General features: G+C 40.7%; 1 protein-coding gene across 1 annotated transcript in view; it reads left to right on the plus strand.

Moving 5' to 3' along the window:
• Window positions 1–24,128, plus strand: part of LOC139827676 (uncharacterized) — a 65,028-nt gene that overhangs the window by 7,960 nt on the left and 32,940 nt on the right. Inside the window, exon 2 of the mRNA XM_071807279.1 lies at window positions 19,770–19,985. Within this exon, the coding sequence (XP_071663380.1) occupies window positions 19,770–19,985 (216 nt within the window). The remainder of the gene's footprint in view (window positions 1–19,769; window positions 19,986–24,128) is intronic.

The raw sequence follows: 24,128 nt of genomic DNA on the forward strand, positions 1-24,128 counted from the left end.
AATTGTCTGAAAAACCTCATGATGCAAGAAACTGCCAGCAAGAAGAAGAGCACAAGGGGTTTGGGGCACTCTCGGCTGTGTGGGAAGAGGCAATGTGAAGTGAGATACTGAGAAAACAGACAGCTGTGTCTGCTAAAAAATCAATGTGGTTCCTCTGCCAAATGGGGAGAGTGATAAATACTATCTGCAGGGTCTGGGAAGGACTAAGAATTTGGAGCAACTTGATGCATATATTACGCTATCTACTAACTATAGACATGGTTTTGATGAGGGTTGCAAGCTCAGGGAAGGTCAAAGCTTGTGGCCATGGAGAAAGGAATCAGAGAATTGAAAGCAAGAAGAAAGCTTATATCTTTATAATAAATTGGCTGAAGTAGAGAAGGAGAAAATGAAAGGACAGCAACCATCTCTGCAGAAGAACATGTCAATGGAGATGCTAAAGCAATGGAAAAACAAACAAGGTCTAAAAACACAAAAGAGGCTTGCAAAATCAAATCAATAAAACAGAAGGTTTTTCTAGATAGTATGTTATCACAAAATAACTTTAGTGGTTGTTATTTACAACAGTTGCTTTTACAGCAAGATGATTAAATATTGAGAGTAAGAAAACAATGAATAGTTCCAGGAGCAATCAATTTAAATGTTTATTGAAGAGTCTGCACTGACAGGTTTCCAAATCAGTTTACAAGCAATTAACCAAGTCTCAGAATACCATGATGAGGTAGAAAAAGCATTCGCATTTCACAGATAAGTGGACAAAGATAAAATAGCTAACTAAGTCAATTAGACAAGTTAGTATACAAGACAGAAGCTACCTTTCTTTTTTCCTGACCTTTACTGTAACTTCCTTTCACGAAAAAAAAAAAGCACATTTGTTGGAACAGCAGCAGTAAACATCTGCTAGGATTTGCTGTGGCTGGAAGTTATTCAGGAGTTTTAAGCAGCTTAATGACAAAAGCACCAAAATAATTTCTTTTTTTTTTTCAAATGGTCAGAAGAAGTGCCTGATACAGCCTTGCTCACGTGGCAGTGGCACCAGAATATGCTGGATGCTATGTTAAGCTTGAAAAGCTATTATTTCCAGTCTATTCAGCACATTAAGAAATTGCTGAAGAAAAAAACATGACAAATAGAGATTCTGCAGGTCCTACAAAGTCAAGAGTGCCAAGAGTCATGTTTGTGTTTTAAGTATTTTCCATGATGACCAAAGCGTGTTCCTATACTGGGATGCATCAGGAAATGACTAAAGAGGTGGCAGCTTGAGACTGGAGCCCACTGTGCTCCGTAACCCAGCATTTGTTTCACTTCTCTCGTGTCTCCCACTGGCAACCCCCTGAATATGCAAACTTCTGCGTAACATCAGAAACACAGATGGTGAACTCTGCATGGGGCAGGAGCTGCCTCTTTTGACTGTAGATATGGGCAGACATTCATTTGATATGCACCACCATTGGCAGTAACCTCTTTTACTTCCCAACTCCAGTGAAGGAGGAGCCATGCATGTGGTCAGATGCGGCGACTCAGTAGCCAAGAGGCCACTTGTTCAGATGCCAACAACCTACTTGCTTGTTCTTTGCTGGGCCATACATTTTTGTACACTGTACAAACCACACAGTGGGGGTTCAGTTGTCTTCTGAAAAGATCTGGAGGACTACACACGGTGAAGGTGTCTGCCAGTTAGGTAGTGCGCATCGGGGCTCCCTCAAAACATCCCAAGTGTACCTTAAAAGAAGGAGAGGGAACCCTGTGATATGGGGCTGTCACATAGAATAATTTTGGTTGGAAGAGACCCTCAAGATCGAGTCCAACCATAACCTAACTCTGACACTAAACCATGTCCCCAAGAACCTCATCTACACATCTTCTAAACACCTCCAGGGATGGTGACTCAACTACTTCCCTGGGCAGCCTGTTCCAGTGCTTCACAACCCTTTCCATGAAGAAATATTTCTTCATATCCAATTTGAACCTCCCCTGGCACAACTTGAAGCCATTTCCTCTCATCCTATCACTTGCTATTTCAGAGAAGAGACCAACACCCTCCATGCTACAACCTTCTGTTCCTGGGGTTCACATTATGGAAAGGCTCCACTCCCACCTACCCACAGCAGCACTATTCCAACATCCCAGTGGGCTGGGACCTTTTCAGGTGGCATTTTTGAGGGGTTATTTTGCACCAATACTGCATGTTGAACAAGTACTCAGGAGATCAGACTTTTCATTGCAACTCTGACTCTGGTGCAGTGTTTGACCGTGGGAGGCCACCTTAGCTAGCAGGTATCCTTTGGCCACCTGTCTAGATAGCAAGCTCTTCAGGGTAGAGAAAAAGAGGCTGAGTTTTTACACCACCTAAACAAGTCAGATTCAAATCTCAGTTGAGGCTTCATGAACACGAGATGGTGAAAATCACTGTCTATTGCTATCAAAGTTATTTTTTACATAGTTGATTGCAGGGGGGAGAGGGTGCAACTACAGATGAGAAAGATATTTTTTATGCTATTTCCTGCTCTGTTTTTATTAGATATTTGCTAGATTGTCTTGCTTCAACCAGTTCCTATGTATGTTTTTACTGGGGCAGTTAAAGGTCTTCAAGTGTATAGCAGAAATAAGTTAAAAAAGCTTATTAAGACAAATGCTTGAACTGTAGGTCAACAATAAAATTTGTAGATGTATTGCAAAAAATTTCACCCAAGAATAGGTCACTAAAATGGCTTGAAATTCTTTCCATTTTAAGTAATTATGTATTAGTGAAAAAATATATAGTTCTTTCACTGTCTTTTGTTTTCCTAAAAGATCCCTGCATTTATCTAATGAAAGACTGTTAAAGTTTAACAGCTTAACTGTAAGTAGGTTGGAATTTGATTAATTATAATTTATTCCTCGCTTTAAAATTAATAACATTTTGAAGAACATCATCATTGTTTGACACACTTTGATTCATGCAAAACTTCCGATGCCTCATTCCTAAAAGGTCAACTTAAAAGAGATCTCCTTACAAGAACAGACATTGTAACATTGACTTTTCTGGTTGAAGTGTCGGACTAAACCTAGGCTAAGGGAACAAAATCACTGTGGGAATCTTCTGTGTAAAACCTTTCTGACTAACTGCTAGGCTGTGACGCAAAGAAGAGCTAAAACAAAAGGCATCTGAAGAGAAGATAATGGAAAGTAATGTTGGAGGAGGACAGCCAGTGATATAAAAACCTATAATAAAGTTAAGAGCTATACTGCTACTGAAACTATGTAGTTGGGACAATGCCCAGTATTAGGAATTTACAACCTGCAGCTAATGATTGTAAACTGTGATTCATTTCTTGTTTGAACTCTTTTAAAATGGCCTTCTATTGTTCGTCGGTAAGAATCCCTGAAATTAAAGGTTAGGTAGACTATTTTAATAATAAAAGCAATTATGGTGATAATAATTACAGTGCTCAAAATGTCATCTCTGCCCTTCAGATAAAATGACATCTCCATGATCTGCAAGGATAAATGTTCACTCAAATGAGCGTCAATCTCTCATCAGAAAAGGTCCATGAACTCAACAAATATATAATATATCAGATTCTTAGGATCTTGATCTTCTGGTCAGATGCTCAGGATTATCAGTCACATACTGTGATCAAAATGAAATGCTGAAACTTTTTCCAAACTATTTTTTTAGGCACACATTCTTTCATATGTGACATCAAACTTGCTGTTTGTCCATGTAACTAGGATATTGTAACTTGGAAAGGAGCAAAATATACAAGTAAGTGTGCCTAAAATGCCCAGGTACAATTGTCTTGGTCTGAACTAACTTTGTTGAGCAAGCTTAGCTGTGATACAGAACTGATTATTCCAAAGTACCAACTAGTTTAGAGGACACATGGAGCAAAGGGAAGCAACAGGCATTATCTAATGTCTCTTCCAGAAGTACTTTCAGAGATCTGTTCAGGTATTTCAGCTCATGTTCAACTCCAGGGCCCAGAAGCAAAACAATCTTTATGTCAGTAGTGTGGCCTTTTGTTTGAATACCAAAAGAGTGGAGGTGTGATGAAGAGCACATCTGTGCCCCCAAGCTCTGTGTTCACTTTGCATCCTGGCTTCATCTTGTCATCTCTCTTGCTCAGTGAACATCCTTTCCCTTTCTTCCTTGTTCATCTGGGAAACCACAAGACAAAGCTAACTAGTAACCAAGCCTTTATATTTAGGACTACTAGTCAGGGCTGATTTTGAACTCCCCAAAAATAGATTAACATAAATGCTGCTCAATACTCAGCAGCTCTGTGGGTGTGCATCCTAAAGATATAGCCTTGTCCTGGTTTTGTTAAAAAACAAATTTCTCTTTTAGTGAATTTTGCCTGTCAGCTAAAGCCTTCATATTAGCTGCATTTTCCTGGAGAACCAGACACATGTTTTGGTAAACCTAGCAATGGAATGCAAACTTATTAATAAGCATGGATGGACATCTCGCGAGAGGCGCAACGAGAAACTGGTGACCAAGAAACTGACCAACTGTGTATAACATTCCATTCATGTGAATACTTTATATAAAAGTGGGAGATCACGAGGATCTCGTCCCTTTTCCCTTTTTTTTCCTTTTTCCCTTCTGCTTATGGCCAACATTAGGAGAGGACCTTGCTGGTCGTCCCTGCGAACTGAGGCCTAGTGAGAGACTGAATCCAGCTCTGGTTGCCTACAGAGTCTAATCCAGGACTTTGGGTGCTGGCTCTGCAGTTGCTGAGACTTTAAAGATTGGTTTTGTATATTTTGTATTATTTTCTCTATTCTTATTAGTAGCATTAGTAAAATATCTTCAATTTTTCCAACTCTCTTTTCTCTGTCCTTCTTTTCCTCCCAATCGCCTGTCCTGAGTGGGAAGGGGGGAGAGGGAGGGGCAAAAGAGGGAAGTGGGGGGGAGAGGAGGTTAACAATACATCTGCCCGGGTTTGATTGTCACCCCACAATCTTAACACTCGACAAGCCTTCAACCCAGGGTGTTCATTGGTCACCAGGCTCACAAGGTGTGACATGGAATAACTGTACTCCCTTGCACATTGAGTAAGGCATGGTGGGCATGTCGTTAGGCCAGCAATGTCTGTACTGCTTTAAAGGTTTGGCATTTTCAGGGAATCAAACAATGCCAATATTCCCAATGCGTCTCTAAAACTGGGGCTTTTGATCCATCCATGGCTTAGATTTCCACAGTCAATTCTCTGTCAAGTTCATTATCCCTGTCTGGTTCATTCTTCATGTCTCTGGGCCAAAGAAACAGAAAGGTTTCTCAAACGTATTTTCCAGAACACATCTCTGTGTGGTGGTGCAGATAAGATTCTCCTCCTCTCCTGGCACCAGGGCAATACCTTGTTGCCTCCTCTGCCTATTGTCACTGCAACCAAATTCTTGGCTGCATTCAGGTGATGTTAGGTGCAGCATCTCTGGCCACCACTTGCCTAAGGGTGTACAGAGAATATGAGGCACCTGATGAACAATCATTCAGTGAAAGTGGAATTTGTGAATGTGTCATTTTTTAAAAAGGACAGACGACATTATAAACCCTCATGCATCAACCTACAGTTCAGACAAAGTACATGAGAAGACTGGGAACAGGTCTCCTAGATTTGGTCTAGAACCTTGTTTTTGCATCCCATCAGGGCTACTGAGTAGCATCCTCCACGCTGTTTTATTGAAGTTCCCCAATTAGTCTTGAATATATTTTTTCTGCACTTCTGAAAATATTTCCAGACCAAAAAAAAAAAAAACAAACCAGCTCACTGAATTTTACAAAGGGGCCCAAGATCTGGACTTAACCATATATGTACATACATATTAACACATAGCATATATATACATATATATGAGTGTATGTATATATGCATACATTGTTTTATTGTCACTTTTCTTCCTGCCCCATGGAATAGGGTGAGTTTTGATGCCACACTATAAATGGTGTGCTATGTGAGCACAGTGGAGCGAGGTTAGGAGGATTTCTATACTGGATCTCTATTTTTGTTAGAACAAGCCCATATTCCCACACAAGATGCTGTGGACAGACAAGTTTTGTGTTATGTCACTGCTTGACTAAAAGGGTTGCATAAACCTCTCTTAAAATTCCTATTTTTTATGGTTGTTTTAGGTATAATATTTCATGCAGCATGATGGACAGAATCACTCCTTAGCTCAAGGCCCCTGACATTGCCAAGCCCCTTGGAGAGGTGGACAGACAAGCAGCAATGCAGTCCTCGAGAGGGCACTTAGAGTCTCCATTCATTACCCTGACCCTGATACTTCTTCTTTAGCTCCTGCATTTCAGTTTGTCAGTGTCTCCCCAGTGCATCATATCAGGACTCACAATTCATTTGGAGGAGACAGGAGATCTATGTTTTTGATAAGGAGATCGTGAGATTTTATTCACATTGTTGGAATTATTCATTAGCACATTCCTCCCCAAGCCCATGGTTTCCACATATAAACCTTCCACCAGCCCCTCTGGGAGAGAAATGGGTCTCCTTTCAGATTCAAATGTTTCTTTATTCTTATGACTTTTTGTTTGCCCTCCTCTTCTGAGTACAACATTGAGGGAGAAAAGCTGACTGCTCTGGGATATCATGCCTAGACTAAATAAATTCTTTCCTTCTCTATTTAAGATTAATCAAGCAATGCTGAAGGGAAAAAAATAATCAGAGCTAGTCTGAGATTGTTCATTCCATCCCCCAATTATTCAGTATATACTAAGCCTAAAAGAGCTGTAATTAGATATGAGAAAAGCCTGATGAGGTTCTCTTTCTGTAGAGTTCCAAACACGCTGGCAGTCCTCCAGAAGCTAAATATATAAATAAATCTTCTTACTAAATTTCTTCTGTTCATCATACTTCTCCCTCTTCCTCTCCAAGGCCTAACCCATGTGGACCTTTCCCCATTTGGTAGCGTGTGCACTGAATAGGCCAATACAGTGAAGAAGGGAGAAACTGATTCTTCTCTATTACAAGCTGCTAAAATGCTCAGCCCAGCACTGCACTTTATGAAGCTCTTGGAGGAACCTGGGTGAGCTTCAGAAAACCCCAGCAGCTTCTGGATCCAAATATCTTTGCAGATCTGTGTATTAACATGGGATCCAGACACCCACATCAGGTTTCTCTGCTGTAGGTATGCCACCTCAAAATTAGTGCCCTTGCCCTAGCAGGTTAATCGAAGGCAGGTGTCCCCGGTACCCAGGCTTCCTGCACCACCAGCCAGGGGAGTGAGTTGCAGGGACTGGAAGGAGCCAAGAGTCTGGTGCATTTGCTGTTTTTGAAAATGTTGTCTTTAGCAAAGGAGTCACTGGCCAACTCCACAACGTTAAGCTGTGGTCTGATTTCCCTTATTTCATGCTCATATTACTAGCGAAACTATTCAGTCCATTTAAAAACCTGGCTAACTTGTCTGTCTCAGGCATTTCCTCCTTCTACTTCCCTTCTTCAGTTTCTCTTTGCTTTAAATGAAGGTAATTCTTTAAGCAAAATGATACCTCTCTTTCTGTTTCACTTATTCTTTGGCACTGTAATTTACATTTGTGAGTAGGAGACCTGTAAAATTATTTAGACACCAAACTGAAATCATGTAGATCCTCCTACCTGAAGCATATTTTCAACAGTAGATACTTTTCTCTGATGTCATAGTTATTGTTTAACTGGATCAGCTTCAAAACCTCAAGAAATGTTGGCTTCCTCAGAGGAAAAATGCATTAGCTTCCAATGGCTTTTACCCGAAATGACTTCAAAGTTCTGTTTGGGGTTTTTTTGTTGTTGTTGTTGGGTTTGGGTTTGTTTTTTTTTTTTTTTTCCCCAAGAATTAGGCAAAAGAAAACCCACACACAACCAAGCATGTGGAATGAGAAATTTAAAACAAGCTTCTTCAGTCACAGGCTTCCCAAAACCAGCAACCTTCACATGTGGGAGACTCCAGCCCTCAAGCTGATGAGTCAGTGTTGGTGACTTACACTTCAGTTTGCGTTTCTAAAACAAAGATCCTTATTGCCGTTGTCTTGTAATAAAGTGAAGGCCACAAGTAATAAAAGTGCTGGGCAATATGTATCTTGTGATTATGAGCATGCCTCTGGAAAAATACTAAGCTAAGAAGGGAAATAATGTAAATGGCAGAAAGAAAGCCTCCCTTGTTTCTGTACTTCTCAAATGTGTCTGGTTTGCATCTGTTACTACATTTTTCACTGAAGAACTTTTATTTCTTTTATACATATGAATGACTGTTTATGACTGGCAGTTTGAAAATGTGGCTTTACTCTGATTAACTCTACTTTTTCTCTATACTTAGCCCTTTTAAGAGCATATTTCTCAAGCTATGTTAAAACATGAGCAAAACCAACACATGGAACAATTTATTGAAATACCAGACAGGTTTGACAGGTGCAAGAGAAATTGCTTGGTTTCACAAATTGAAACAGCTGCAGTTTTATAGGTGATGAAAATGTAATGGGGTGGGGTTTCACATTTGTTAGTTCATCTTGCATTTGCTGTTTTAGTTTTGAAGCATGAAGTCACTATCCACTCTCCAAGGGAGATTCTAAGACCTATTCCTCCAGTGGATGAGGCATCTAGTCTCCACAAGGCAAGGGGAAGCTTAATAAAAATTTTTTAAAAATCCAGAATAAACTGAAATGTAACTAGAAAATAATATTTTTTTCCTCATGGGACTATAAATAAATGCTGCTTGCAGCTTTGGGCAGCAGGAAATGCTATAAATGTTAGGTCCGCCTTTCAGATAGACTGATCTAGATTTCTTTATGTATCTCAAAAGAATATAATGCACAGAAAGTTTTGAATCATTAACCAAGAAATGTTAACCTCAAAAGTGTCTCTTGTATTAAAGAGTTTTACTCTGTGCAGTTGCTACAGGAAGATGTATGTATGTTTTCTCTTAAAATTATTCAGGACCATATGTTTTCCTATAGTTACAGGGTATGTACCAAGTGGTGCCACTCTCCGTAAGTTCATTTTTATCATCCTTGCTGGGAAAAAAATAAGACAAAAAATCAATGAATGTTCTTAAAGTAATTGGTCGCATTTGGCACTGGATTAATATGTCAAAACACTTGAATTATAAAACCTTCTCCTAGCTTAAATCCCCACTGAAGATGGTGTTTTAAGACCTAAGTTCTTGTGTGGCTCAGAACAAAATAATCTTTTAAATCCTTATTGGAATGTATTGGTGCCTCACACACAGCATTTCAGCTGGGACACCATTTTAAAATGGCTAATTTGAGTGATTGAGACATTTTGTTTCTTCTCAAACAGTATTCTCAGCAACTCAACAGCAGATGCAAATTGTCCACTAGACAAAGCTAGGAAAAGGAATGGTGGATATTTTCCTGGAGAAAACACATCTCCTTTGACTCAGGATGGGAAGAACAAAGGCATTTCCATTGCCTGTGTTACCCAGAGGTCTGCTAGAAGACAGAACCACCCCAGAGCTCCTGAGTGCTCCACTGGGGCTCCTGACTGGGGCTGTGCCAGGGTCCCCCTTGGCACTGGCATGCCACACTGCAGGTGAGGCTGCATGGGCTGGCCAAGTCCCTCCTGCCAGGTCCTATTCCAGCCTGGCCTTGCAAAGGTGCTGACCTGTGAAAAAACACTGTCATCTCCCACCTGGAGCTGCTACAGGAAAATCGCAGCTTTCTGAGGTATATGGTCTGTCTCGCAGCTCTGTTAATGTTTTGGCATGTATGTCTCACAGGGCCAGGAGGACTGGGCACCTTAAATTGGCACATCTAATGATCCTGACTGCCTTAAAGATTGATTAAAAATTAGGATGGTATGCAATAATATACAACAAATGATAACAGTCACTTTCTGCCAAATCAAAAGGAGATTACTGAAGTGCAGTATCAGACTCCAATTAGGAATAGGAAAGTTATTAATTTCGGGCCACACAAAATGTGCTTCCCTACTCTGAAAAATATGAAGCTTTTGACTGAATAACTGGGGTTGACTACTGAATGGGACTTGGTGCTGTATCCAGCCATCCGTTGTATTCTGCCACTGCAGCCATTATTTTTGTCCTGCAGTTAAGCTTTATAATGCTGTGATATTTCAGCCTGGACTACTGAAGGATGCTTGGGCTTTTTTTCATTCAGCTACCTTTGCAGGCCATCCACATCCAAACATGCATTCCCTGGCTCCTCTGTGTGGCTCAGATGCTCACAGTACCCTGCTGACTACTTTGAGGCTTTGACTGATAGACGTGGGCTGTGGTGTTTATCAGAAGAGGAGTTAAAGTAAACATTGCCTGGGTTTACTGACAATTAGCTTTCCTCACATAAAACAGAGAATAGAAAAGAGAAGGTACAAGCAAGTAGCCTTGGACTATTTGGACAGGATTTGGGGTTATATTGTCCATGTTGATTTTATGTGATCTAGATGAAAAGCATTTTTAACTCAGTAGCATGCGAAGATTAGACTTGCACATACACAATAAACTCCATTTTGTTTTGTTTTCCTCTTTGACATAATACACAGAGAGAGCGTGTTTATACACCAGTATGGACAATGAATCTAATGTCTTATCTCCTGTAGAAACAAGTGCCATCAGTGCTTACAATTGATCCAAGAGCTCTTACCTGACTCCAACACATCAGTTATTTATTTATTCACAGAGAAAAGAATCCCATGAGACTAACAATTGTTATCAAGGGCAACATGGGAGGAAGGAAGAGAGGAAAACTCTAAGTTGTGTTTGTTCAGTTGTTTAGATTTTTTTGAGCCACATTTCAAACAAATCACTCAGTCAATAAGAGGACACAGCAAAAGTTAATTTAGCTATCAACGTGAGATGTGGGTTTTACAGTCTTTCTCCTGCACCACTGGAGTTGACAAGAGCTTTCCCATTGAGTGGAACAGGAAAATCAGCCAGGCAGTCTTCTGTGTGCTCATTAACACTGGTTATTTGCATTACTGGTGTGCCTAAGTTTGCTGCCTGATTTTGCCTTGACCTACATGAATGCAACTTGTTCAGCAGGAATATTCAAATCCATGCTCAGAGGATTCCAAATTCCTCAATTCATTTTGGTACCCATCATCTTTTGGGATTGGTGCCTCACTGCAGTCACATGGTGACGGTGGTTTTTTTTAAGGAATCTTCCCTTTGCTGACTTCCTGCTGTGGCCTGGAGATGTGTCATTCATACTTAAGATCATAAAAATCTGCCTTATTTGCTTCAAGTGTTGACACTGCAACTGATGACAGCAACAAATATAGAAATATGTTTTCTCTTAGATGAATTTGATTTCTGCAAGATGTTGTTATGCCACGCGAAATATTTTGGGAGGTGTGGGTGGGTGTGTATGTAAATGGTAATAAAATACTGATTAAAAACTCTAGCAAAAGCCATGAGATGCTCACCACAACACAATGAACCTGAGCAGAGATGTGTCACAGAACAGATCGAATACTCAGCATGAACCAGGAATGCACCTGGGTCTGGGGTACCTACAAACACTTCCCAGCCCTCAGACTCAGCTATGTGTCCCAGTTCCTGTCATGCTGAGACAATTTTGTCCTCCTCCTTGTGCACTGGTTTCTATGGCAGGAAACCTGGAGATATGAGCTGAAGGGGAACTATGTGTTGAGCTTGGTGGAGTCCTGGACATTTACAACAGACTAGTTTGCCCACTAGCTGTACAGCATAAATCCATATAGCTGGAGGCAGAAGGAGATGGTTACATGGATTATTACACATTCCAAATATATTAAAAATATATTAAAAAAAAAAAAAAAAGAAAAGAAAAACAGAACTAGGATAGGTCAGTCCTCTAATCCAGCTTTCATGGTTCCAACAGTGTCTGGGATGTCAAGTGGATCATGGAAGACAGCAAGTTAAGATCATCACATATACCTTCATGTGCTCTTCTTTGTGGTATTTATTAAAGTCACACCTACAGGCAGCCAGAAAGACAGAAGCTCTCTGCAAAGATTTGTTAAAGAATTTATGAAGAAACAACAAAAGAAGAGAAAGATAGGAGAAACCAAACCCCAGAGAACTGGCATGAATTTTCCTAGGGCTTGCAGGAGTCCTGTGGCAGCCAGAGTTGAATCCCTCTGTTTGGCAATACCCAGTGCCCATAAGCAAACTGTCCTGAGGTTCCTGGAAAGGACATTGCCATTCCCTGCAGCCCTCCATCCTGAGCTGTTGTTGATTCCTCCTTCCCTGGCTCTCCCTCACACGCAGGTGCCATTTCTCCTGGCACACCTGGAGGACTGAACTCTCCATGATTCCAGGTCCTGTTCATCCTGGCCTGGGTGGAAACAATGTGCTTTATTACTTGGCTTCAGCCTCTTTTTAGTGAGTAGCTTCTCAGCTCGCAAAGTAAACAGCAAATGATGACTCTGCAGTGAGTTGCCCTTCACTTTCCTTTTTAAAATAAAATGTGATTGTTAATCAACAAAGTGATGTGTTTCAGGGCTCTGGAGGGAAAAAATAGCCTGAGGTGATTTTACAAACTGGTTCTTTTGCTGTGCTGCATTTCCTATGGGACATGACAAATTAAATGTCGAAGCCAGCTACACAGTAGTGATATATTTCAGTCCAGGCACTAATCAACCTGCCTCTCATTTACCACTTTCTATTTAAGTAGATGACTGTATACAGTTTGAACAATGGAGCTTTTCATTCCGTAATCTCCCTAATTGTAATTTAAATAGGTTTCCTGACAGTCACCCTCAAGGCTGAAGAGAGATGATTCCAAAAGCTCCGTGTCCACCTAGGGTTTACATAATGGATGAAAATTCAAATCCTAGTCTGAGGTGCAATTAGATAATGCCAGGAAAAGGAAAGAAGGTATTGGGTTAACTGCCACCAGAGAAGGTGAAAAGTACATTTGATATCACTGGGAGGCCGAACTAAAACACACACACATGCACTGACCTAGATCACAACTGAGGTATTTGATACTGTCTGGTAGGGAAATGAATATCCAGAGACTTTGCATTGCAACATGTAGAGTAAATAGGAGCTGACTGAGAGCCATGAAAACCCATGAACTGATGCAAACAGGAATATTCATGATGAATTATAAGTACAGAAAAGTTCAAGCATACAGGGTGATTTATTCCAATCCCACACAAAACCAGGAAAAAAGCTCGTCCAAAGTTTCAGAGGAAGAAAAGGCTGCTGTGCAGATCATACGGTTGCACAGGCCATCAGATTAAATGTGATACTGCTATATTGATGGGTATGATGTTTCACTGAGAACTGGCTGATAATAACTGGACCTCCAGGCAGATTTCCACAGTTTCCCTTAAGTCATTCCAGCATTCAGTTTACCCTCAGTCCTCATCAAATGTTTGCAATTTTAGGTACTCTAATGGCCTATCAAATTTGTCTACAAACATATGCCCTCCTTCATCCATATTAATATTTACTGCTCCAGAACATTTAATATCACACTATATCTCTAAATCCTACTAAAATCAGCAGTCTGCATCAGGCACTGGGACTCAGTGCAGTAGTGTGGCTTTCATATGCTCTGCAAGACATTAGGTCTCTGTATAATGTGTCTTTTCCTATCCAGTGTATCCAGCACCCACGAGAGTCAAGCCTTTGACTGGGAAGCCAGCAAACAAGCTTGTGGTTGTCCTGAGAAGCACCAGGCTTTCCAGAGTCTCCAAAGCCAGAAAGGACACCCCAGCATGGCCACAGGTGCCATCAGCGCCTGCTTCTCTAGAGCAAAAGCCATGCCTGCATCGGCAGCAGCCCCCAGGGAACAGGCTGTTTCTCCCACGGAAAATATTGCTCATGATTACACTGACAGGGAGCAGCTTATGAATACCTGATTAAAGTATAAAACGTGCTGAGTCGACTGATGCCATTGACAACGGAGCCATATGAAATTAAAAGCCGTATCTGTTTGCTATTACATAAGAGCAAAAGCCAGGAGTGGAAAAAAACCCTGAATCTTGGCAAATCTCATTTAATCACATCTGGCAATTTTATGGTCTGAGCGATTATCACTGCTGGATATAATATTTTTGGAAAGTAAAGCAAACAAAGAAACTAGAGCAAAAAATATTCAGAAAATAAAGAGCCTATTTTTTTAAGTACTTGTTCACCTTTCAGTAATATTATATTCCATGCTTGAGGAGACGGTATTTAAAGCTATTCCCTTATTTATGACAAGGACAGTAACATTTCAAATTAGTTCAGGTTTAGTTACAGATGGCGACATACTACAAAGATGTACAACAGTCATTTGAATTCACTTATCTTGAAAGAATGGCGAAAAATTTCATCAATTTTGTTTGTGGTCTTTGCAAGAAATATGAAACAACTTTGACTAGCTGCAAAAGTCCTTTGGTCGCACAACAAAACCAGAAGTACAAAAATATCCTAAACTATGACGGGGTGAAGAGGTATAATATACTTAAGTTTATTCCCAGTCAAGAAGGTCTGTGAGTATGAAGTTGACCGCATTTATTCCAAAAAAATTGTTCTGTCTCAAGGCTAAAATAAATGAAATGTCATTTTAATTGAAGATGTGAAACTTCTCTATTTGGAGAAGTTGAAATTAGTTGCTTTGACGTCTTCAAAACTCTTTCTTTGCAGAAATTATCCAGTTTAGTAGATACACTCAAGCTGACCATGCTTCACAGACAGTTTCGGTACTACTTTTTTCTTGCCTTGAATTTTTTTTTTTTGTCTCTGAACAAGGCAAGGAAAGCTTCACCAAAACATTTTGAATCAACTTCTAGCTAATACCAGTAAGGTAATATTTGACAAATCTCAAGCCTGCCTGTATGGATGGATATGGATGATCTGTTGCTCAGCCTTAGCAGCAGGAGACACTGGCCCTGAACGTGACAAGATGCTGATGTGGAGCTACTGCACTACAGCTGATGGGCAGCTGCTCAGCTCACACCACCAGCAAAACAGGCTCATGTCCACCTGCACAGGTCTGGGAGGTTGTACCTTCAAAGAATTAGTGTGGCAACAGTGAATCTTATAAATGCAGTTATAGCTTCACCCGAAATGGCTGGCCACTCCACAACAGTCATGGAGTTGAAGCAGTTTCTAATGGATATGAGTTGTTGATGAGAAAAAGCATGATGAACTTATAGTCACGATGGGGCAAGAAGAAGCTGGGAGTTCTTTTCTGTTCTGCTCAGTCCTTTTTGGGTTATTTCAGACACAGTATCAGCTGCTTATACTCTGTAATGGTGGATGAAGTTGCCTGGGGAATTTAAAGAGCCTTGCTGTGAAAATAAAGGTACGGAAATCTATAGAAGCATTTCAGAACAAAATTGCTTCCTGCAGCTAGGAGCAGGCTCTAGTTTATTTACTGGTAGATGGATATAGTGGTAAGAATGAAGAAAATGTATTTGAATACTCAAATATTCCTCACATCGCCATGAAGCGTGAGGCACCTAGCACTGTGGTATTTAAGCGTCGCACAATGCCCTAAGAAACAAACAATCATCTGCTCCTTGTTAATCTTTGTCAGTCAGGGAAGAAACTGTGAGAAATTTCTTCAAAACTGCTTTTCCTTTTTTTGAGCAATCCAGTGAGGTAGTTTTTAAGTCAAAGTGAATTCAAAAGAAATGAAGCCTTGCACTTTTAAATCTTTAGTGACATTTAAGATAGCCCAAGTCAAACAGAGCTATAGACCTAAGGCACTTGTCTAGTGTAAATGTAAATACTAAAACCACAAAAATCTTTGAAGTCTATTAAGGTTAAAGCTAGACAAAAAACTATAGTGTAGACTTACAATTCAATGATTAATATATACATATATCGTTTCAATAAACTTAACTGAGTCACTCTGAAAAGTAATATATAACCTACAAATGTCAACAGAATCCTGAGACGCAGAGAAGTTGTTTTTCTTCAGAAGTCTGCTCTTGGCCTCGCTGTTATAAAGGTGTTGCTAATTTATACTTCCAGTTTCAAATCAATATTTTCAATGCTTTCAGATGTTGAAAGCCAGGGGTGAATGATGTTGTTTTCCAGTCAGAGTATTGGTAACAATTACCACGCTCTTCTATGCATGTTACTCTGTGTTATCTGTGAATTTCAAAAGGTAAACATAGGGTTTGCCTGCAGAGGGATACTGAGAGACATTAGTCTGAATTAGCCAAGGATGTGAAATTAGAGGAGATCAGTTAAATGCCATTAAAGTTCTCATGTACCTCTCAATTCAGAATAAAGCCTGAAATTTTAACTCAGGTACATGAAGCCAGTGGCTACAGAATGAATTAAGCCCATCTCAATTCTGAACAGAGCCATCTACACAAGGTTTACTGTGTGCTCACCTAATTCATGTTTGGGCCAGTGGACACTAACACATCTATGTTCTAAAACTAACAAACACGCCGGCTCTTGAGCTAGCACATTGACACCCACGGAGGTGGCAGCCCCTGCTCAGCTCCCCTGGAGTGGGTGGCATCACAGAGCCCCGGCTTGGCACCTCGGTGGCTTTTAGTGAGTCAGCACGGCATCCTGGGCTGAGCTGTCATGGCTGGATGTATATGAACCTGAACTTTGCCTGACCCAAGGAAGGAAAACTGGAATTGTTTTAAACCTTTTGTCTGCTGGTGCATTTGAACTGTGAATGTGCTAACCTAGTGGAACTGGCTCCGACCATTAAAAAAATACAATAATAATAATCCTGGTAGTCCATTCAATCTCAAAGCTGGATGCCCCTGAAATTCTCCTACCTTCGTTTCCCCAAAACCAGGTTGTATTTAAAAGAATGACAATATGAGCACACCACTGTTTGTAATCATACTTCTTTTCCATCTCTCAGTACAGGCTGTAATGTATAAATAACATGGAATTATCATGTGAAAACATCAATTTTATTCAACATCTTTAAGCATCAAAAAGTCATTCAGAGGAACAGGGGTGTTCCTGACTTAAAACCAGGAGTCAGCCTGGAATAAACGATAGTAGAAAAAATGTTTAGGGTTCTCTTTGAACTCAGGGACCACTTGCTGATGCAAAGCCAGAAGATGCCACTTAAGCTTGTGTGTATGTGGTTTCATCAATTGTGTGCTCTGTTACTTTCATCATTATCATTCACACAAGTTAAAGCACTGGTTGGTAATTTTTAATTCATTATCATTATGCTGCTGAATGTATATTTCATTGTCATTAAAAGGTACAACTACAACATCATCTGATACAGACAGATTTTGCTGTAGCAGGTCATATTTAGAATGCTTTTTAATACACATCCAGGCTGGAGATCTGTAAGTGGAAACACAAGACAGTGAGACAACAGGTCTACAATAGAAATTACTGATTAACTGTGTCACTGCAAATGCCCTGGATTTGAAATCATAAAACCAAACATCATTGGGTCTCAATGAAACCTCAAACACAGATTTGCATTTGAATTCCTGCCTGAGCTGATGGTCTATGTAATTAAGCAGTCTCAATTAAAAGTCTGGGCCATGGACCTTGAATTTTAAGAAACACTGAACCTGCACCTCATTGCAGCCCAAGCCCCTTTCTGCTGTCTGATTGATTCTTCTTACATGCACACTTTTAAATACTGTGTGCACCCATAAATATATGATTGAAGATGCAGGATGTTGAGTAAGAAAGACAGAATTGGCTCAGAAAACATTTAACTGATCACTAGGCCTAACTTAAAGGGGAAAAAATTAACAGTCATTTATTCCCCTCAAAATCACATGAAATACCTTGTATGCTTCCCATAATAAAACTACACTGGAAAATTGAGCATTTTTTTTTTGACCAGGAATATAATTATTCTTTTCAATATACTAAGTTCTGGAATTAGATCAAGACGCACAACCATGAATTTACTTGAGGAGAGTAATATATTTAATGATGTGCTTAACAATCGTAGAATCAATTATGCTTGGCAAAAATAAATGTGGTTAAAACCTCCTAGAGTCAAAAGATCAGTTTCAAAATATGTTTACTAAAATGAAATCTGAAAAAATAATCCTTCCCCCTACAACTTCAACCCACCAACCTGAAGCTAAAAAAGTCTGGATAAGGAAAATGGTGAGCCAACAATCTCTGTGCGCACTAGTAGGGAATTTAGGAATTATAAAAGCAGGGAAGTTTGATAGAATCATACATTGCTTTTAGCATCTTGGGAAAACGATTCCATAGAACTTCAAGCACTTGGGTTTCAATTATGTAAAATTTGTTACAAAAGCTTGCAGACATGGCACCTCTCACCCACAGCATCCAAGAACTATAGTGAGCAAAAGGGGGATAGCTGTCGTAGTGATACCCCAGAGCATCAAAGTAGGGGCTAATATCATCCACAGGAACAGATGTTGTTAAAATTGCAAATGAAAACGCAGGGGGAAGTGGCTCATTTGCCTACAGAAGGACATCTATTTGCTTGGTTTCCATAGAGAGAAAAATTTTCCTAATCTTGAGATTTCCGGCAGGTCAGCACTGCAGGGCAATCGCGGGTGTATTGCTCATGAAGGAGTCACCAGCAGAAGGCCACTTAAGAGATGTTTCATTCTGTTTGTCGGTCATACGTGATCCCAGTAACCCGTTGCTGCGATGTAGACTTCCACTTTTAATCAAACACTTGGCATTGTGCTCATGACTAATGTGACATAAAATGTTTATCTTCCTGATGTAAAGCATCCTCTAATGGCATATGTTATCTCCTAATGAAGCATGGCAATGCTGAGGCCGAGTGTTTTTTCTGGCTTGCCCCTGCAGAAAAGGAGGGAGAGTAGTGCTGTGCACCCCTGAGTGAGTCCCTGCAGCCCTGCCCTGCTCCCCTGCACAGCTGGGAGACTCGGCTCATGGAGCAAAGAGGTCACCTCATCTCAATAGGAGGCTGGTTGGACTGTCAGCTCTGGCTGTCTCAGCCTTCCTGCTCTGTGTTGGTAAAACATATCCTGAAACATCCCTATCTATTCTTCACATTCAAATGAGAGAGATTTGATCAGATTGAGTGCAAATATAGCACAGGCCATATAGTGGTCTCTTTGCTTTCACAGTACAAAATTACTTGGAAAAAGAGCTCAGAAAGGTCTCTGACTCCTCACAGTCTTGTTAGAAAATCCATACTTTTGATTCACATGGCAGAAAACAGTTAGAGAAATGAAAGGAAGAGCAAATTAAGTGCATGAGGCTGACATCATGCCCTGCACGCACAGCTTATTTTGCTCATAGTGTCCTTCCTGCAGTAGCGCACCAGCTCCCAGCCAGGGAGCTGCAGGGAAACGGAGAAGGCAGGTTAGATAGAGTCAGGGTCAACATCTGGGGCAGGTCAACATGAGAAACTGACTCTTGAAGGTAGTGACAGGCATCACAGAAAAGGCTGAGATAGTAGATGAAGTCAGAGATTAAACAAAAGATATTGCTGTTGAAAAAGGACTGCAGAAAGCTTGTAGTATTACAATTGTATACCTACAAAAACAGTCTGCTTTCTCTCCACAGGGGGAATTGAGCTGTCTGGGCTGCTCGTTTGGGGCAGTTGTCTTTCTCTTCTTAGCAGTCTACTGTATGTTTTAATATCTTTATAAAGCTTGATAGCTTCATATTGTAGATAAACTTACGGCAGACTTGCGCAAAGCAGCAAATGATTGTCAGCGTAAAAAGCCTGGCTGTGGTGTGTGTTCACACATGCACCCTGACATGGCCTAGTATTTTCTCCTACAGAAAACTGATCCTGGCCCTATATGGTATCTGATTATTTTCCCCAATCTGTGCCTTTATCCTCATAAGAAATCTTGCTGTGCCATCCCACGGCTGCCACAAAGAAAATGGAGCCCATAACTTCTTTTTTGTGTTGACAGGTACGAAGGTGGATTAAGAGCCCGGTGGTCAGTGTTGAAAAGCACCCGCACACCAGCCTCAAATACCCGGGGTCCACTGTGATGCATTTACCTCCAGGGGATTCGGAGCTCGAGCCTCCGTTGTGCCAAACCTGCCTGAGTGACCACCCTTTCCAGCGAGGGATCGCACCCCAGGAGGCCGAGGCCAGCTCCTGGGAGAGCCAGAGAAGCAGCAAAGTAAGCCACCCTTTCCTCCTTCCCCCCCCCACCCAAACTTTGTTTATGTGTTTCACACCGATAACAGGGCTGTACTTTAAAGATTGTGCTTCCCTGGGAGAGAGGGTATTCTCCGAAATCCGAAACTCTGCTGAGCAAGGCTGTTGTGCACATCTGGGCTCTGCTTTCTACCTTGAACTTTGACACCCACAGACAGCACGAGAAACAAAGGCCTCTTCACAAAAGTGCTTTGTTGTAGTCTCTCAGTATTTGAACAGATTAGTAGTAACACTAAGTAATATTTCCCTGTTTTACAGAAACTGAGGTGCAGAGAGGTAACATTATCCTTTCAAGATAATGAAAAGGACCAGAACCTGTTAATTTTCTCCCTTTTGTCCCACAATTACAAGACCGCCCTTCTTCCCCCGACAAGCCATACGTACCTTTCTCTGTTGAACTAAGAATTTGTTCTGGGGAGTTTTCCCAAGCAGGAGGTGAGCGATTCAGTGGGTCTTTTAAGCAGAAGGGAAACCCTGTTTTGCCTCGAGTCATGCTGGTAGGTTATCAATGACAACACCATTCTGCATGTAGTGCTGGGCAATCGCACAGAGATGTGAAGGTGGCAGAGCTGTAAAGGCTGAGATGGAATGGTCAAGAAGGGGCTTTTTTGAGGCAGACTTTGCACCTTTCATTCATCATTCAGCTCCACCTAATCCCTGTGGAGAAAAGCCAAACACAGAACAGAAAGTTTTGCTCTGAGCCCGTCATCCCTCACAGAACCATCCCTGGCTGGAAACAATGCACACACACACAAAAAGAGGAGAGAGTTGTAGAAACATAAAAGCAAACAAATAAGAATCTTTCCAAGTACAAAGCAGAGTAAATGTGACATGGCATTTATCAGAGCCTTGGCACACGTCTCACAGCAGAAACATTTTTTCATGCTACATCTGCTGCATTTTTAAACAGGGAAATTCAAACAGCACGTAAAAATGGAAGTCCTGTGCTCTTCAGAAATCATGCAAAGGCATTTTGGTGAAACATATGCACAAGCAGAGGAGGTAATTACTCTTCCATTTTACTTCATTAAGAAGATTAATTTTGCTCAAGCTGAAGCATTAAAAAATGAAAGCATGAAAGACAGAGGATTCTGAAAATCCTTTGCCTTGACATAAATCACATGTACTCCTATAAAGCTGTAGGGCCTCACAACGACTGATTTCCATTAGGTTTTACATGCATATGGGATGGATTTGGCTGAACACAGATTCCCCCAGAACACTCTCTCAGTCTCCTTACTGCAGGCAGCAGAGAGGCTGCTTAGTCAGCAGCTGGAGTCTGCAGCAAGAGGGATATTTTGCACGCTGCTTTAAAAATAACGTCATCTGGAGAAAGACTCCTTGGACAAAGCTATCCTGCAAAAGGAGTCTTTTAAGTAAGTTACTGCACAGAGTCTTTGATGTGATTAAACGTAAGGTCACCGCCTCTTTTCTACAGTAAAACCGGGCAGGAAGCTTTTAATAATAAAGACTGAAGGAGCTCCATGTCTGACCTTTTCCAGGTTTAAAGAGAGTTGCTGGGTGAGATTCTCTTCGGGGGTTAAAAATGGCACAAGCTGCATAAATGTGAAGTAACTCCCTTCACTTTAAACCAAGGTACTTGAACAGATACAGTATTTCAAGGCGAAAAGAACATGGTCTCTCTTAATTCAGCAGGGAGCCTGGGGTGTGCCAGTTGTCTCTTCTGGCTAATTCTTGTCTTTTTCCCTGTTACTCTTCCTTCTCTGTTTTTCAATACTGCAACCAGTTACTGCTACAGTGATTATAGTTCCTTTGTGCTATGCTCAACAACAACACAAACACAGGTCCTACTGACCATGTCCTTTTGCTCAAGGGCAAATTAATTCACAAAGCAATCAGCTGTGAAATATTATTAAAGGCTTATTCTAGGCAACAAGCTTTCTCTGACACTTTCCAGGCTATTCTGATCAGTTTGAAAAAAGGCTTATAAAAACCAGCCTGATTAAACCACATCACCCAAGGGAACACATGTCTGTATTTGTATTCTTACTTCCAACACAAAAACAGGGAAAAAATCATTACTGCTTGTTTACTGTGATGGTAATTATGCAGCGGATTCTTTAAAAATGGAAATAAATAAACATATATAAGATTATATCGAAACTGAAAGTATTTTAAATAATGAGATTTTTTTTCTTATGATATGCTTCCATTTCCACTTCCCCCAGCTTTTCTATTAAGGCATGTGTCAGTTGGACATTATAAATTGTTACTGATGTAACCTCTACTAAGTCTCCTCTGTTATTTATATGATAGTACATTATCTCTGTATTCTTATAACATTTACCATCATTGTATACAGTGGACTACATAATTGTCAAGCATTGCCAGAAAACCATGCTAATTTTCACATGACTGACTTACATAGGTATAATGTTGGTTTTTGTAACTGACGTGGATTAGTTAGTTATATGGAAGCTTATATCTGCTCTACCAGTGTAACAGCTGAAGCCCTAAGGGCTTGGACCACTGCCAGGGTAACGATTTACAATAACCATTCCTCACTTTTCCATGTCTATCTACATACTTCAGGTTGGGCAAAACTCATCAGCTTGATGAGGAGGGTAAATTTCCTTTCAATATGAGTTGCTGTGCTGTATGATGACTACCCCATGTGGTTTTGAAAGAGCAGGCAAACCACCTTTCAGACTTGCTTAGCAGTCTACTAAATAGGGAGAGGGGAACATGGTGAAAATTGTGTGTGATTTCAATCTCTCAGGGGAGGGTCTACCAAGCTTGGTTATTAGAGGTAAACCATACTCACACACACATACAAAAATCCTTCAGACTCTGTCTGATCTGTATATGCTGCTTGCTCTGTATTGTTATGCCCTTGTTTCAGACCTTCCTCTAAATAAGCAAAAGATAGCAGACCTTGTTAGCAAGCTCAAAATATCTTATTTATTTTTCCTTAGAGCCCAGAGCTAGGTTCAAGGCTTGTTCTGTTCTTTCCCCTTTGTCTAAAAAAGCTCCTGCTGCCCTATCTACCAGCTGGCTTTTGTCCTGAAGCACCACAAACACATCTCTATCTAGCAGACCAAAGCCCTGAATGTTTAGAGCTGTCTTTTCTTTCCAAAGCTAAACAAAAACTCTCATGTTGCCTCCAGCTAAAGGATGACAAGAGAGGAAGAGCAAACTAATGTGTTTACCCCATTTGAGCAACTTGCCTTTAAATTGCCAGGAGCATCTGTGTCCAGCACAGCTACTGCTGGCATCACTGTGGGGTCAGGGGTGCCGAGCAAGGTACTGAGTCCCATCAGCCTCAGGTGGCACCTGTCCCCATGTCAGGTGCAATATGATGGATCTCACAAAGGGTTTTGGTCTCTTCACCCTCTCTCACCACTGCTATGGGGCTGGCAGTGGAGATGGAGGCTACTGAGAGAGCTGGGTCATCTTCCTCCACCCACATCCATGCCTGGTGTCTTTTGTGAAGGAGCATTATGGAAGTCTTGCTTAAGACTGCACAGAATTCGCTGCTGCCACCTTTTCGGAAAAGTCCATTGCAGCTTAATAGAAGATAATTACACTCAAAACCACTTTTGGAACATGCTATTAGGTCAATTTCAGGAATTTGTTTTACTATTAAAAACATGGAAAGCTACTGTGTATAGGAGAGCTTTTGATTTCACTCAGGTTTCAAGCCTTGCTTCAGAGATGAGGAATACTGGAGAAAATGCATTCAAGCCAAAGGCTGGGCAATTATTCAAGATAGCTCTACTTATGAATCTCTTACATAAATAACAGTCAGCTTCTACAAACCTGCATTTGAAATGGGGTAAGAATATGTTTCAGGTGAAATATGTTGTGTAAATGGGCATCATAAAAATAAAAGCCTTTTAATGGGCTAGGAAAATGTAGAGATGAGAAAAAGAAATATTTGACTAGCTTTCCATGGAGTTTGGTGACAGATCTAACTGAGCTTTTTAGGAAAAGGTGGTTTTCACACACATTTTGGATAAAAAGCCCTCCTGCATTTAATGATCTACATCAGCAATGAGACACCATGTGATTTACACCCTGATAAGTGCTAGTTAATACACAAACATATGAGTGTACACAACAGGGGAAACTGGAAACTTGAAAG

This window comes from Patagioenas fasciata, chromosome 3 (genome assembly GCF_037038585.1).
Source record: "Patagioenas fasciata isolate bPatFas1 chromosome 3, bPatFas1.hap1, whole genome shotgun sequence".
NCBI classification, from domain to species: domain Eukaryota; kingdom Metazoa; phylum Chordata; class Aves; order Columbiformes; family Columbidae; genus Patagioenas; species Patagioenas fasciata.